Source organism: Tauraco erythrolophus, chromosome 11 (assembly GCF_009769465.1).
Source record: "Tauraco erythrolophus isolate bTauEry1 chromosome 11, bTauEry1.pri, whole genome shotgun sequence".
NCBI classification, from domain to species: domain Eukaryota; kingdom Metazoa; phylum Chordata; class Aves; order Musophagiformes; family Musophagidae; genus Tauraco; species Tauraco erythrolophus.
Window position 1 is genome coordinate 11736354 of NC_141475.1, and position 16390 is coordinate 11752743.

The window sequence follows — 16390 nt, forward strand, 5'->3', positions numbered from 1 at the left end:
GTATAACACAATTCTGTGATCTTAGCAATATAGCTGTTCCAAGGCCTGCTTCATGAAGGCTTTTGAACACAAGTTAATTTCAGTGAAAAAAAGTTTTCTGCCTTTTTTTTTTTTATGCAGCAGATAAAACTGGAGATACCTGTTCATGTTTTAAGCTTGCTGAGACAGTTTTGTACTCCAGGATAACTGCAGTTTTAATGAAGCTGTTCCAAATTCATGCTTGGCCAAATGAGATCAGAATCAGGCCAAAAAATGCTGAAGTATTTTTTCACTCTCTTTCTTTACAGAGACATGAACAGACATAAAGTATGATAAAAATGGAAAGGAAGAAAAAGCTTTTTATCACAATAAAGAGTTAAGCTTCTGGAACTTGTGTATTAAAATATCTTTAAGGAAATGGTATCGTTTGCTTCCTTTCTCTACGTGGTGTCAGTAAAAGAAATTCTTGGTCTCTAAATCACAGACAGGGAATGTTTTATTTGCAATACCAGGAATGAAGAAGTTAGCATAAGAACTTTACCTTTAGGTCCTTTAAATGTTAAGTTTTAATTAATGCATTAATTACTTTTTAAGTTGACAGAAGCTAAATGAAGTATCAGCTCTGATACGGTTAATGTAGCTTGGTATTTTCCATTTTCACATTCAGGCTTACAGTAGCCTCTAGGATCTTCAAGTCCTATCGTCAGCTCTTTTCTGAGGTACACGTGTGGGAGAAGATGGATTGGGAACAAAAGTGGGAAGTAGCAAGACTTCACTTGAAAGGGAGTCTGTAGGAGCTCTGCCCTGATATGATAGCTATGTGCCCTGAAAGCCCTGATAGCTATGTGCACAGAAAAAGTGTTACATCTTTCCTTTCCCCCCCTCTGTGCTGCCCTTCTGACTCCAGCTACTGTTGAAATCTGGGCTTATGAATCACCTCTGCCACCAATGCCTGCCTTCCCCAAAGGATCAACTACTAGTATGGCTTAAAGCATTATCAGCTGCAACCCACACATCCACAGGATCCTGAGGGAATAGCAGGATCTCTCTCCCATCTTTGTGTCACCCCTCCACAGACTTAACAGACTTTTGTTAGACAGATTTTTTATGTTTGCAGACTCCCACTCATACACTAGTGCAAGGTCTTTGCTTTCAGCTTCCTTTTTTCTGTTTTCCAAATTCCATCCTTCACAGGTGTGGTCTTAAACATGAGTTCGATTCCTACCTGGGTAACTTCATAATCGGCCTGAAGGTTTCCTGATGCTAATCCACTCAGCAGGACTATTTCATTTTCTTTTGGTGGCTGTACATTCATCGAACTGATGAGTTTGGGGAGATTTGGAGAGACGCTGATCAACCTCTGTAGTATGAAAAATAGATTTTGCTTTCAGGTAATGAAGTCTGAGTTACATAGTTTATTCATAAATATCAAAATGAAATATCTCTAATAGGCATCCCTTTAGAAAGCTTACATGAACGTACTACTTTGAGTCTGTTAAAAATAGAACTGGCGGCATTAAAATGCACATTCATTCTTTTAAGCCACCAGGCAAGACAATGGTGACAGTATAAACTTCTGCACAGCTGTCCAGAAGGACAAAATGTCATCCCTTACATTGTCATGTGCTAAACAGCTTGATTGTATTTGTGCATCTAAATGCTTCGCCTTCCTATTACAAGTGAGTTCCTAAGAGACTGAGAACACTGTGTCTGTTATTGTCTAAAACAGAAAAGATTCAGTAAGTATGGTAATGAGAACAGGGCAAATCTTCCAGTTTTCTTCCAGGCATATATGCAAGAAAGCAAAGGGACTGTTAGCTGGAAATTGCTGATCAAATTTATGCAATACTAAACCTGCAATAACGGAAGTATTTAATACACAGATAACACATGCATTTCTCTCCTGTTCCCCTGGACACCTTCATGACCTTTGATTTGTAATGATATGATCGTTTTCTACCTGTTATGTATTTGGCAGAGCCAAAAGTGGTAACAGTCACAACATCCATGATGCTATATAACATAGGAGATTTGTACTGCAATACTGTGAGGAGTCCCCAGTGCTGTGCAGGAGACATCTGGGCTCATTCGTGTACAAAGGCCAGACCAAAAGGACAATACCTGCTTTAAGAGTGCTTGCAATTCTTGTCTGCCAAGGATATTGGTGTGCTTGCTTTATGAACAGGGAATCAAGATGACCCCTTACAGAGGGAGTAAATACCACCTCCATTTTATGCACTAACACAGCCGATCAAGTGGCAAAGCCATCAAGGGAATACAGATTTCGGGCAGCCAGCTGTATGCTATAGTTACTATGCAATTCAATGATACTTCACTTTTTCCTTTTCATCTTCAAAAATAATAAGCTTGCAGTACTGTTATTTTTCCTCAGAGTGAATTAGATAAAATAAAACTTTTTGGATTAGCAAATCTAATTCAATTTTGGGGAACAATTCATTATTCAGTAGACTGATCTTCAGATAAGGCTAAGTATTTATATTTGATATAATCAAATTCAGTGCTTCAATTCAGTTTGACATTTCAGTATAGTAAAAAAAGTTCTCATCTTTTTTTTTTAAATTATAACGTTTCTGTTATCACAGACATTTTTCTATATATCTCTTATTTTCTACTGCCTAAATTGCCACATTTTATCAGATATCTTATGTAGCAAATAATGGCATTTTGTGTATCTTTTACTTCAGACTCTTACCTTTTTATTCAGAATAAAAAAGGAAAAGTCTGGAAAGATGATTTTTTTACACTAAAAAATCCTAATTTAACCCATTTCAAGGTTTAAAGGGTAATGCAAAATCCTAACGGTATCTATTAGCAAACAGTTATATATTTCATGTGAACAACAGCTATGCTAACATCTTTAAAATTATTCTATGAAATGCTTTCACCACATCAGTGTTCTATAAAAATCTATCCCACACTAATTTACACAAACTCTATATTATACACAAAAATTGTGATGAACAAGTTTCCTGTTAGAGAAGAATACACAGTACCTGTGCTAGCAGTGAATTTTTATTACCTACACTGAAAACTAAAAGAAAAATACCATCTCCTAGTCATGGCTAATAAATGTGTTAACTCTGCAACAGAAACTACCTTTCTAAAATGCCGCCAAACATTGCGGTCTCACTTACCAGTCCCCCAATGTGCCAGGCAGGGAGTGCCAGCTGTGGCATGTCGGGGTGCAGCACTTCGGGGAGCCGACTGGGCTCTGCTGCGAAGGAAGAGTTTAGGGCTGTGCTAAGTGCACAGGCAGGGAATGCAACACTGCTGTAGGACTGATAAGTAAAAAACACACAGCTGCTTTCAGAGGGGATTTGTGCTTGTAAGGGACTAATCTAATTTCCAGGCATTGTTAAGGGTAGCTGCATAAAGCCAGTTTCAGCTGACTTTTACAGATATCTAAGATTGAGGGAGAAACTTTTGGTATTTTCTTATGACTTGCTATAGATTTTGTTCCTTTATATACACTGTAAACAACAATAAAATAATTGCTTATTAGAAAATAGCCAGTGCTTCTGTGGGTTTAGTAAAGTTAAACCTCTCAAGCTGTTCTGCACAGTAACCTCACGACTCAACAGAAAAATCATTGTGCTGCAAGAAGCTGTATTTATTTTTGACATCCAAATTTTCACAGATTCAGGATGTAGAAAGCAACATAGAAACCCTTTTCCTTCTAATGAACGACGGGCAGGAGGCAACAAGCATCAGTTATTCTGCTATGAGCTAAAAGTTGTTTCAGCAAACTAACCGTAATGCTTTACTGAGTAACACCGTGGATATCGTCAGAAGATCCTGTCTTTGTTCACTTACCACGTATTGCTGCCGTATTACTGTGTTGATCATAGGCACCAAACCAGGATGATGAGAATGAACTGATAAAGGAAGATGTAAACTCAAAACTGACACCAGGCCATATCTTTAAAATGTGACTTCCTCAGGTTTGAGGTTTTTTTTGAATGGTATGTATTTTAAATAGCATATCATGATGTAGTTTGTCATAGTGTTTACAAAATAACTAAGATATTTTCTTTTTTCTTTTTTTAATCCCTTTTTTCTACTCTCCAAATTTCAGTTAAACAGGTACAACACACCTTTAGTTCTGTTTTATCTAGACAACTCCTCAAAACCATGTAATCAACCTATCTGGCATTTGACTGAGTAAGATTGGTCAGCTGAACATGACCTAAATGAGTAGAAGATCCTCAAAGGCTTTTAGGCAGTAGGAAAGAGTGACATCAGAAATTATTTTTATGTAGTATTATGTATATATGACCTATCCATGTTCACTTCTGTGGTAAAACCAAGGCTGAGCAAGAAGTCCACTCACATGATAACTACTGTGAATTCACAGGCTGCAACAATCCATTAGATATTTCTGGGATGGGAGTAAGAAAAGCTATAAAATATGGCCTGGTGTTGAAACAATTTTAGAATCCTGATGCATTGCTCTCTGTAAGGGTTAAAAATCTAGGGCTGACTGTGATTTGTCTATAGAATTTTGATCTGGGTTTGTATTGGAGAGCCCTGGTATACCTGACTAGACCCACTGTGCATGTTATTAAGACCTAAACCATTACCTGTTTCACTTGCTCGTTGCTGCAGTCATCTCTGTTTGCATCTAAATTCACAAAACAAACCTGTAATAAGACAGAAAAAGAAATAGTAGCTGATAAAGTCATATTAGAATGGCAGCAACCATTTAATGTCGAGGTATGTTCCTTTTCTAGCCTTGTAGCTGAGTAAGCCTTTTCCTAGCACAAAAAAGGTTGAAAGGTTAGCAAAGAGAATAGCAGTGTAGATATTAAGAAATGAGAAAAAAGGAACAAAAGTAAGAGTCATGACTTTATCTGCTCTGACAATTAGCTTGTCAGATGAATGGGCAAGTGTTGCTAATAAACTGTAATACAGATATTAGAAAGGATAGAGAAAATGTTAAAAATGCATTTAATTTTTTATCACAAAAATTTTTCATGTCTTGCTTTTCAAATGTTTTCTTCTGGCACTTGATGCTAAAAGTTTCATAAGTGCAAGTACTGATATATGTACAAATTGTGAGTCGCTTTTACAGTTTTCTCCACATCACATAAACACGGTAGCATTTTTTCCTAACTTTCCAAACTTCCTGAGTAGAAGGTTAAGACTTTATGGAAATAATTTTTTTTTTTTTTTAACCTTGATTCATGAGCCAATATGCAAGCGGAAGTTTTCAGCAGTGCTAACTGGGAGCTACAATAGGTGGCAGAACAGCTTGCTATTGGGTAAGTTTACACGTAATTCACTGGAAAGTACTACTTTTAATGACAAGGTCTTTTGCCCCTTCTTTGATCACTATGAGTTTCAGCAGCCATTTAATAGTAATGAGATTGATTTAAACAGAAATTTCAGATCTGAAGACCATTTCATTTCTGAAGACTTCTATTTCTTTACATGAGTGGAAGACTATTTTCTAATTTTCAGAAATAAGAAAATCCCTCCTCCAGTTTTATTTCCAATTTAGAAGCAGGGAATCCAAAGCTAGGCTGATTGTCCAACTTCTGAGCTCTGTGGATATCTCTGTAGAAGTTTGTGAGAGTTTGCTCTTGTCTTGATTTAACCCAAAACCTGGCACAGATTCAGGGCTGAGCTGAAGCCAACACCCGATTCCAAATAAATTGCAGAATTTACCTTCTAAGAGCTGAGTGATTTCTTTCTATTTTTTTTCTCTTTTCAAGCAAACAGCAAATGCTGCTTTCCCTAATCCCATGTAAATTTTCTCTAGAAAAATAAAATGCTCTAAATTAACCCCTTCACCAATATTCTTGTGTTAGGCATCCAAGCTCCCGTTGTGTGCCTGCGTTTACCCCATGACAACACTGCTTTCAGTTATATATGGACATACCATATGTACAAGTTATGACTATCTGCAGTAACAGCCAGCACAGCAGATGGGAAGTCCCAGCTAGACCTCCCATAGTAAATCCAAAAAACCCCACTGAAAAAGAAAGCTTTTTGCCCTTTTAAATAGTTCAATGGCATCTTTATATGAACTTAAAAACATTTTTTTCAACATTTTTACAATTTTAGGAAAAATACTTATCTGCCTGACAACGTCAACAATCAGGATATGTCATTGTCATCTGTGTATTATGGCTGGCTAACTTTTAAGAAACAGTTATAAAAATTTCTAAACTATTAAGTATTAAAAATTCCCTCTAGCAATATAATGTCGTTATGTAATGTCCTAAACATGTTACAGTTAATTATACAGATAAAAATTTGTCTTGCTTTCCACTGGGGTTTTACATGTGGGCATTTTACATATCACCATAGGTGGTTATCACAAAGTGTTGGAAAATTACGCTCTGGATTCTCACATATACTTGCCAAAAGCCCACAGTGATATGTGGTTTTGAGTCTGCAGGTACATGGAGGTGCATTTGCTTAGGCAACCATTAATTTGGCAACCAGGGTAGGAGTGCTGGAATGTATTGGTTCAGTTTCTAGACCTCTCAAGCATGTTCACTGCCGTACTGAAGGTAGGGCTGTTCCTTAGGAGCTTTGTTTCTAAGCCCCCATGCCAGAGTGGTAAGGTCTAGTTCTATACTGGATTCAGTGTGAAAGCTTTGTGAAAAAGCTGCATAGAAGCATTTGTGTCTCCATGTACATTCCAGCCAAACACTAGACTCTGGTAAACCTTGTTTTGTCATTTGCTACCTACATGTTGGTACAATGGTAGTTGTCTTTGCTGTGTTATACACAAGCACTCCTACCAGTGACACACTAAAGGTGTGTCCTTCCAAGAAACATCATCTCTATTTCATGTGGCATGGATGGCATATAACTCACTAAAGTCTCAGTAGAAGAAATAACATTACAACCAGAAATATCTATTATTTAAAGTCATATTCTTCATATTCTTTCTTTCATCTTTTTTTCTTTTTCTCCCCAGAACCCAAAGAACTTATATTATAAAAAACTGTGACAGTACTGAATTCAGTTTCTGAATACGCTTGTCAAATTCAATTGACATTGATTTATTACACTGTCAATGCAATCTCTTAGCATCTTCCTGTTCTGTGAATTTTGCAGTTTTAATTACAGGCAATTTTTACACGAAAATAGTTTTGCACTGGTGAGAGACAATGAAGAAGTAATTTACTTTTTCTTTTGCTATTTGCTTTAAGATTAGCCCTGCTTGGAGTAGGAGGTGGGACTAGATGGCTACTGTAATAATAAACTAACTCTCCAGCTCTGTCTTGACAGCCTCTAGACTACTGCTGACTTCACTGTGAGGATATTTTTCTTGGACGTACTTCACAAAAGATCTATCTGAAAAATTTCTCACTGTTTTCTGCTTATGTAATACAACATTTAAGCTCTCACTAGCTTGCATTGCTTGATGAACTTCTAGTAATTATCAGAGACACCTCCATCAAAACAAGGTAAAACAACACTATAGAATAATTCATAATCTGTAGGAGGGGAAGAATTGCATAGATTGTAAAAAAAGAGCAAGGTCAGGTCAGCATTTGTTAACCTCAATTTAATTCTGACTTTTCCTTTTGGATCAGATCCAAGTTCATGTGGTTTAGCTTAGTTTAACTAGAACATAACCTTGTCCTAATCATAGTATCTTTAAATATCAGTTCTTTCCCATACACTTCTTTACACCTTACATCCTTGTCTTCTCACAAACATCTTTTCACTTCCAAAATGTATCTGCTCTCCACTCATGCTAAGCTACTGGCTGGAAACCATGCAGAAAGGTCAAGATATTGCCTTTTTTTATGGCTTAGGAAATAATTTTTTTTTGGGGGTAGAAAACAACAAAAATGAAATGGTGTTACGTAATACAAAACGGGAAAAAAACACCACCCAAATTCTGGCTTTAAATAGTGAGACAGTCACCCATAACTTCCCTGTTAATATCTACTTTTGATTCAGTAGTCATCACTTGATTCAGTAGTCATCACTTGATTCTGTCTGCTCAAGTGAGAACAATGCTCTTCTTTTGGTGAACATGTACCTCTGTGCTCAAATCTAGAGTATTAATAATGGTGGAAAGCAGTATCCTACCCATCCAGAAACCATTTAAGGCACAATCACACTGTAAATGGCAACCTTTTACTGTGCAAGTTCTTGTACATGAATACAAGAATTGGGGCCTGACCCCCAAGCCTCCTCTTCAGAAAACTCTCCAAGCATTTCTACTAGGACTGTACCAGGCAGATTATCATCACTAACTTGCTGAGCTTTATTCCTGAACAAGCCTTTACGTTCCAGGGTCATATGAAAAAAGCAAATAGAGAATTTATTTTTTTCTGCCCTATTTTGCACAATAATTTCTGTGACTGGTAAGAGATGTTTGGAGTAAATTCTCTAGATCAGCAGTTTCAAGTCCTGAAATCTACTTTTGAGTTGGTGTAGAAACTATGCAGACACCTGAGTGTCACTGTCCGCTGTCTGCAAATTAAGACCATTACTTCTTAAAAGAACTACATGTTAAGAAATAATTTGTTTATAAATCACTTAAGGATATAACGTACTATACACACAATATATTTTACTCATTGACAGATGGCCTCAGTGAATTGCCTAAAGCGTAACGCTGTTCCCACTTCAGAATAGTAAACAAATTTCTCTTTTTTTTTTCAGAGTACAGATGCCATCAAACAGCTGAATGACAAGCAAATAAATATATTACTGTCTACGTTTTTCTTATTGCTTTCACTTCAGCTTGTATTAACTGAGGTTGGTATCACTGGCATTTTAATATTCCCTAGATAAAAAAGCACACTGATGGTAAGAAAGAAATACTGTCTTAAAGGTATAAGACTAACAACAGCATTTAAAAAAAAAGTGTATTTTTCTTAAGTCTCTGTTCTAGGGTGAAGTCTATTTCAGTTCTGTACTATTTTCCCCAGATAAGAGATTGCAAACTACTTTTTTTCTGGCTTAGGAAGCACTAATGCCTTTTTCTATTGTCTGTATCAATGCCTGAAATTAAGGAAATGCTTTTACTTTGTCCTATGAAATATCTTAACAGTTTTTGGTGAGATTAAAACAAGGCCTAGCTTGTGGTTTTTGGGGTTTTTTTTGTGTGTTTTTTTTTGTTAAACTAGTATTTTTTTTTTATTACCAAGAAAATCTGTTTGTTTTTCAGTCCTCTTCTATGTCAAAACACTAACTCAGCAGAGCTGTTTGAAGGCTGGGCTCATCCTGCCACAACAGCAGCAGCTTCCCGCACAGTGCTCTAATGGCTAAGAGCTGCTAGCAGCTTTTGAGAAAAGAAATAGCTTTGAGATGCTTGGTCTCTTTTCTTCTATGAAACATGAGTTATTCCAGCTTCTTCTTAGGGATGAGGTTGAGTTGAAAATCCACTATATTCCTCCATCTCACTGAGATAATAGCTGTCCCTTGCACCTAACTGATATAGTTACTCTGGTAAAGGAAGTAAGAGTAAGTCTTGTGTTCTGCATTCTAAAGGACTGTGATCAATACTTTAATCAAGTGCTGCAGGAGGTGTTTATTTCCCCACCCCTAAAATCCAAATACATATATATTATATGCGACCTTCCCCCAAAAAATTCAGTATCTACTTTAAAAAGAAAGGAATTTAAACCGAAGAGACAGACTTGAAGATTAGAACTATATACTGATGACTTGTGCAATCTTACTTCTACCTTGTATGCTCGCATTTATGCAACACAAGATCTCTGCTTGATTCAATGAACAGGAAGACTGCAAAAAGGTTCAGAATTATGGAGAAGCAGAGAACTGTGTGTCTGCCATTTCCTAACATTTGAGTTTATGACTTTGTAACCTAAAGGATGCTCTTAAACATGGTTTCTTTGTTTCTAATCTATGTCAGTTGGTGGATTACTACCACACAATTGAAAACAGTATCAAAATGCCAAAACCGTGGCAGGACAACATTCAAGTGGCACAAACCACTTAATCCCTGCCATTCTACCACTGTATCTATAAGCTGATTCTCCTCTGCTTTGGCCTGGGTGTTACTAGCAGGCTGGGTTTGGTGCCATACACCTCAGCATAGGCTAAACTTCTATATATGTATTTGGATTTGCAGGGGAATTGTGCAGAACTCACTGTGTTGTGTGCTGTCTTTGTTGATATGTCAGTGTGTAAGTGCTGTCTGGAAACTGAGCTTATAAGGTCTTTATGTCCCAGGTCTGTGCTGCTCTGCATTCTCCATCCTCTCTCCTGTTTTCTGTCACAGCATCAAGTCTACTTAAACATGCAAGGTGCCAATTCAGACAACCTAGAGTAGAGTTAGAGGAAATAACTGGTTTGGGACTACACTACAATCTGCCCATAAAACTCATGTTTAATTTCCTACAAACAGAAGTGAAAAAGATAATTAGCCCCAGGAGAGATTGCAGGAGAAAATAATTCTGAGCAGGCAGTTCTTGGGTGCAAAGGAAAAACAGTTTAAATGCCTAAGACTGAGGATGTGTGGGATACAACCATGTAGCCTAGGAAGACTGAGTGACTGCCAAACCCAAGACTGATTGTAGTTTTGTATGTAAAACCAGCCGAAGCACTGATGAGAATGCAGTCCTCAAGGGCAAAGAACTGCAGCAGAGACTGTATCTTCACAGCAGGAAAGGCAAGTTCAAACTCTGCTGTTCCTTGCACCTTAAGCTTTCCTCGATGACACTTAATAGTTATTTCGTTCACTTCAAATGTTAGCATCTGTTGCTGACAGGAGTCCAGTGGTGGGAGCAGGAAGGTAGCTGTATGTCAGGGCAGTTGGCTGTCTCCTCTCTGTCCTGGTTTGGGTGATGCAGGTATAAAACTCTCACAATGTGACTTTTAAATTAATATGTATCTGACTGTGCTTGTTTGTATCTTCCCTTGCACTTTTTGCCCCATGTGAGTAACCTGCATTTTATATTAATACAGTGATGTTCTGATTATCCTTTGAGAAATTAAAGGCTTGGTCCTTATTTCCACGTTGTTCTCCCTCTATATTGTAGGTAGATGTTGTTTGTTCTCAGGATATGTATTCTTTCTTATATGCTATTATGCTTCTGAACACTTCATTGCTTTTTTATATGTGGAACTGTGAAGACAGTTTGTGAAGAACATTGTGAAATTTTACAGCAACTATGATTGCTATAACATTTGTTTTTAAGGATTTAATGGAGTGTCTGACCTCATTAATTTCTGCTCTCAGTAGTAACTCTGACGGGATGGCAGTTTTGGAATTCTGGGCCCTATTCTCATCCTAATTTCATCTGCGCAAAAGTAGAAAAACAATACAGTTGCTCCAAACTTTTATTAGACCAAAGTCATAGTCTCCTGGCTTTAGAAAGATAGTTTAGATCACCATAATTTCCCCACAGCACAATAACCAAATACAGCTATTCCAACGCTCACTGGAATGGTGTCTGTTTCACAGAGTGCATAGCTGCATGTCATGTTTCCTTAGGAGCTGAAGTCAGCAAAAGCCCGAGGAAAAAATATTGGTCTACTCCATGCTTCTGAGACAAAGCAAACTGTAACCCACAGAAAACATCAAAGGAGTGGCAACATGCCATATTTTGTCCGGAAATTTTCTGTGACCTTTATCTCTTTGAACATGACCAGCAACATTCATGTACTTTTGACTTATATTAGGATGGCATAAAATGCCTTTTCCAGCAGATTCCAGCAATACAACTATATGTCTTTTCTGTCTGTATGACAAGATCTTTTGTTTTGATGGCTATCAAAATGCTGATCTGCAAAGCTCCCAAAAAGAACCTTGTATTTACTTTCACTTGAATTATTTATGGTAAGATGAAGGCTAAATAAAAACTCCTGGACTTCTTGTAAGAGAAAGATATAGATATATATATATATATAGAGAGAGAGAGATATATATACACACATATAGCCTGTCTGTAAAGACCCCTAATTATTGACCTCTCTGTTCTTTAAACTTGCAACTTCTTGAGTATTGTAATCGCAATAGAGTTTCAAGTGCCATTTATTTATTTTATGTTTTTAGAAAGACAAACAAAATAGCTGTAAAATTATTTGTAAATAAATGCTCTAAAATGTCACATGAGAGTACTCTTTAGCTAATAATTAAAAAAACTACCTTACAATTTTGGAGATCCTAGACATTTTTTTGGCATCTAGGTTTGTTAGGATCTGCGTGAAAGGAAGCTGCTTTTGTGAAATTTTTGGGAAGCTTGTGGCATCGGTCATTTCATCACAGTTATTTACTAATAGAAAAGTTTCACGATTGGCACCTGAGGCCAGTATGTCTGCATCTCTCAGTACAATTTGTGCAATATAATTTTGATTCACGTACTCAAAAGCTGCTATTGGGTTTTCTCTGAGACTCAGGCTCCGGAGAGTAGAATTCTCCCTACACTGCAGCTTCAGAAATCTGACGTCTTGGGCAAACTCACTGCGTTTGATGACAGTCTTGTTATCAACAGTATAGTGACTGCCCCAATGAATATGCAATGTCCGATGTAAAACTTCACAGAAATTATTGCATCCCTCAAGGCCAAAAGCAATATCCAACCTAATATTTCTACCCTTTGCTTGTCTCTCATTACCATTAGAAAGTTTCTGTGCCACCAATTTGATTTACAGACTAGGGTCAAAAGTAGCTCGTGCTACAGAATGAAGAGAAATTATTACTGCAAGACTACAAAGTTAATGTACGTTCTGTAAAACCTGATGTGCCTGCATTAGTCAAATTACTTTTTTTGCTAGGTCTTATTTATTTTCTTTCTTACTGTACCCATTTAAATATGAAGTAGAATCTCAGAGGACTAGATAATATAACTGCAATAGTTAACAAAGTTGAGAAATCTGATTTCAAAGCCAGTCCAAATAAAACAATGATAAATATAAACCAATAAACCATAATTGATATCATCATGTATCTTAGTTCAAATTAATCTTTTTTCATTTCCTGTATTTGAAGATTGTTGGTATGGAAAATTATGGTTCCATCAGACCATTGTACGGGATGTTATATTCAAGAAGGATTTGTTCCTGAGCAAAATAATAAATATGGACCTAAGACCAGTTTGTGCATTGCACAGAAGCCAGTCCTGCTCCTTCTCTTTTTCCTGCATCCTTTGATCTCCTGCTCAGCAAGGCAGGCTGATGCCTGCTACCCGAATATCAGCACAGTCTGGAAGAATATGTCAGTGACCAGGCTGCTCCAGAGCAACAAAGATAAAACTTTATAAAACAATACTTCCAAATTTTAGACACTTCTAGGGAAAAGATTTCATAGAAATTGTTGAAACTTTCAGTTGTCAAAATGCCATGAAGTTTTAACTGTTGTGGTTAACCAAAGGCCAGACTCTGCTAAATAACTGCACCAAATAATACAAAATATTTAATGGTTTGGAAAAAGAAGCTATTTAACAGTGAAACCAAGGTGAAAGACTGACTCCCTGCAGCCCTAAATTGTGATTGTCTTGGCAGTCTCTGCCCAGGCCAGTCTTGTTAAGCCAATTGCCTGTAGTCCACAAAGCCAAACAGATTTATTCTTTAATCCTATAAGCAATTGAGGCAGGGAATTATTACAATCTTGCATATACAGAGAAGATTGATGGTGCATTACTGAATGAATGTTCAGATTTCTGGGATAGTAGAGTATTTGCCTACTAGTTTTTTTAACACACGTAGATAGTCTCATTTGGTACAGTGCTGCTCTAAACTCCTACAAAAACAAATTATTTTCCCTGAAGACATTTGCATGTCATGTAGAAATAAAAAAAGGAGATTAAAAAGTTATAAGTACTTAAATCCATTCTGCTTATCTGTGCATGTCAAACAGTTCTATGGTGCTCTACAAGCATTTTCAGTATTTGAGAAAGATGAGGAAGTAAATGCTGCTAAGCCTAATTTAAAAATGCAAATGATTCTGCTAAACAAAGATGTCAAGTGAAAAAGTTCCATAGCAGTGACTATAAGAGAATGATGGAACTCAGGTTCCACCTGCTCCAGGTCTCTGGGATATATGAATGAGCAGGTATTACCAAAGCATAAATATATCTATCAGCTGGATAGAAAGAGTAAATTGTGTGTTTTACAACTAGGTATAAGCTGTTAGATCAGAAGCTAAAGCAGATGTATCTGGAAAAGCATATTTGGTGTGGTTTGTGTTTGGTTTGTTTTTTTTTTTTTAAACTAAGCTAGCTAGTTCTTTCTTACTTGCCTCTACTACTCAATAACGCTTACCACTTCATTATGATACCCAATATGTTTTTTCACTCTTTTGTAATACCAAGTTAGCGTGCATAATAGTTTAGACCATGCTTCTCATTTTCATTCTGTCTTTCACAGTGGGGCAGGTCTGCTACGTATTGCTGTCCCCTGGGCTTAGGTGCCTTTGTTTTCAACTACAGCAGGGAAGGAAGGAATGGGGAGGTGGCACTTTGCAGGGCAGCAAACAAAATCAGTAGCTCCACGGTTGTCACATGTCCTGAAACATGTCTCCTGATAAAATCTCTACTCAAAGCCTTCTGTGGAAAGGATTTCACAACTGGATCTATTAGATCAGAAACAATTGTCGTTAGATTCAAAACTGGACCCTTTGCTCCACTGGTTAGTGAGATCTTTCTGTAGTAAAAGCACACCATTCTGTAAGGTCTCTCTGCTTTTGAGAAAATGAGGTGGGAACTAACTAAGGAAGGAAACATGCAGTTCTGATGATAGGTTTTGACTGAGCTCAGTTGTATGATAAATATGCATCAATATGCAAATTAAGAATAAAACTCAGGTTTGTAAAAATCTAACTGATCAGGATAATGCCCTAAACTGTTGCTTCTCCCCACCTAGCCCATCCTGGCCCTAACATTTCTTCTTTTTTCCTGGATCATAAGATTAAATTTTTAAACCAAGACCATCATGTTTTCTCTCTGAAAATGAATGCTTCATCCTTCTCTTGCAGTGTTTGCATTCAGCACACAAAAGATCCAGCTATAGCTGAACAACATTAAAAGCAACAGAAATTACAGCTTTATAATGGATATGGTTTGGTGACAATGTTCTTGGCTCCATGCACTTTATTACCAATGTCTAACAGTCACCCTGTAGAAATCTCTAGATTAAGTTAAAGTAAAAATAAAAAAAATTACTTATTCTGTGACTGAACCAGTTTGTTCTTTAGAGACTTTTTCCACATAAAACAAACTCTTAGTAACTATCTAGTGGTTTCCCCTGCAATTCAGAAGATAATATACCCTGTTCTAAACACTGAGTTCACAACATATGGCATAGCCTCTAAATTCAGCATTTCCTTGTCTCTAAATACAGTCTTAAATCTACTAACCTGCATTAGTTCATTTACACAAAAGCCAATGAAGACAAGACACAAGCTACTAGGAAAACAGTATCATGAAAGCAGGAAAACAGAAATGTCAGTGCCAGGTTTGTCAGTCGAGGATTAGCCCAGAACAGCAGTAATGCTCTCTGTTTTGTGTGTCCCCTCTTAACAGTATGTTTCAAACAACAGGCTAATTGCCCAACTTCACCAGCTCAGTCTTTCACTGTAGGCTTTGTTCCTGCTGTGGCTCACCAATATCTCTTTTCATCATTCTGACTAAAGTTCTATAATAAAGATAACAGATGGTTGCCAACCATATGTTGACTTCAGTCATTTTAGTGACTAATTTGGCTTCAGTTATTTTAAACTAAACCTTTAGTGACTGACCTCTGTTTCTGCTGAAGGAGATCTACATAGCATCTGTCTTTTCCAGATTTTAAATTCCAGGGCAATTCTGCCCCAGCAGTTAGACAATTGTGCTGGTTTTGGCTGGGATAGAGTTAATTTTCTTCACAGTAGCTAGTATGGAGCTATGTTTTGGACTTGTGCTGGAAACAGTGTTGATAGCACAGGGATGACCTAGTTACTGCTGAGCAGCACTTACACAGCGTCATGGTCTTTGCTGCTCCTCACCTCACCCCACCAGCAAGTAGGCTGGGGGTGCACAAGATGTTGGTAGGGGACACAGCTGGGACAGCTGTCCCCAACTGATCAAAGAGATATTCCATACCCTATGATGTCATGCTCAGCATATAAAGCTGAGGGAAGAAGAAGGAAGGGTGGACGTTTAGAGTGATGGCGTTTGTCTTCCCAAAGAATCATTACATGTGATGGAGCCCTGCTTTCCTGGAGATGGCTGAATGCCTGGCTGCCCATGGGAAGTAGTGAATGAATTCCCTGTTTTGCTTTGCTTGTGTGTGTGGCTTTTGCTTTATTTATTAAACTGTCTTTATCTCAACCCACGAGTTTTCTCACTTTTACTCCTCTGATTCCCCCGTCCCACTGCGGGGGGAGTGAGTGAGCAGCTGTGTGGTGCTTAGTTGCCATCGGGTTAACCATGACAGACAGGTTATAAATAGGTAGAGCTCTGAAGCAGTA

General features: G+C 37.4%; 1 protein-coding gene across 3 annotated transcripts in view; it reads right to left on the minus strand.

The window, feature by feature from the left end:
* SPHKAP (SPHK1 interactor, AKAP domain containing) overlaps positions 1-16390 on the minus strand; it is a 53468-nt gene that overhangs the window by 16578 nt on the left and 20500 nt on the right. For all 3 annotated transcript variants that reach the window (XM_009990965.2, XM_009990966.2, XM_009990964.2), the window contains exons 3-4: positions 4581-4640; positions 1205-1339 (exon numbers count right to left, since the gene is read on the minus strand). In XM_009990965.2, the coding sequence (XP_009989267.2) occupies positions 1205-1339; positions 4581-4640 (195 nt within the window). The remainder of the gene's footprint in view (positions 1-1204; positions 1340-4580; positions 4641-16390) is intronic.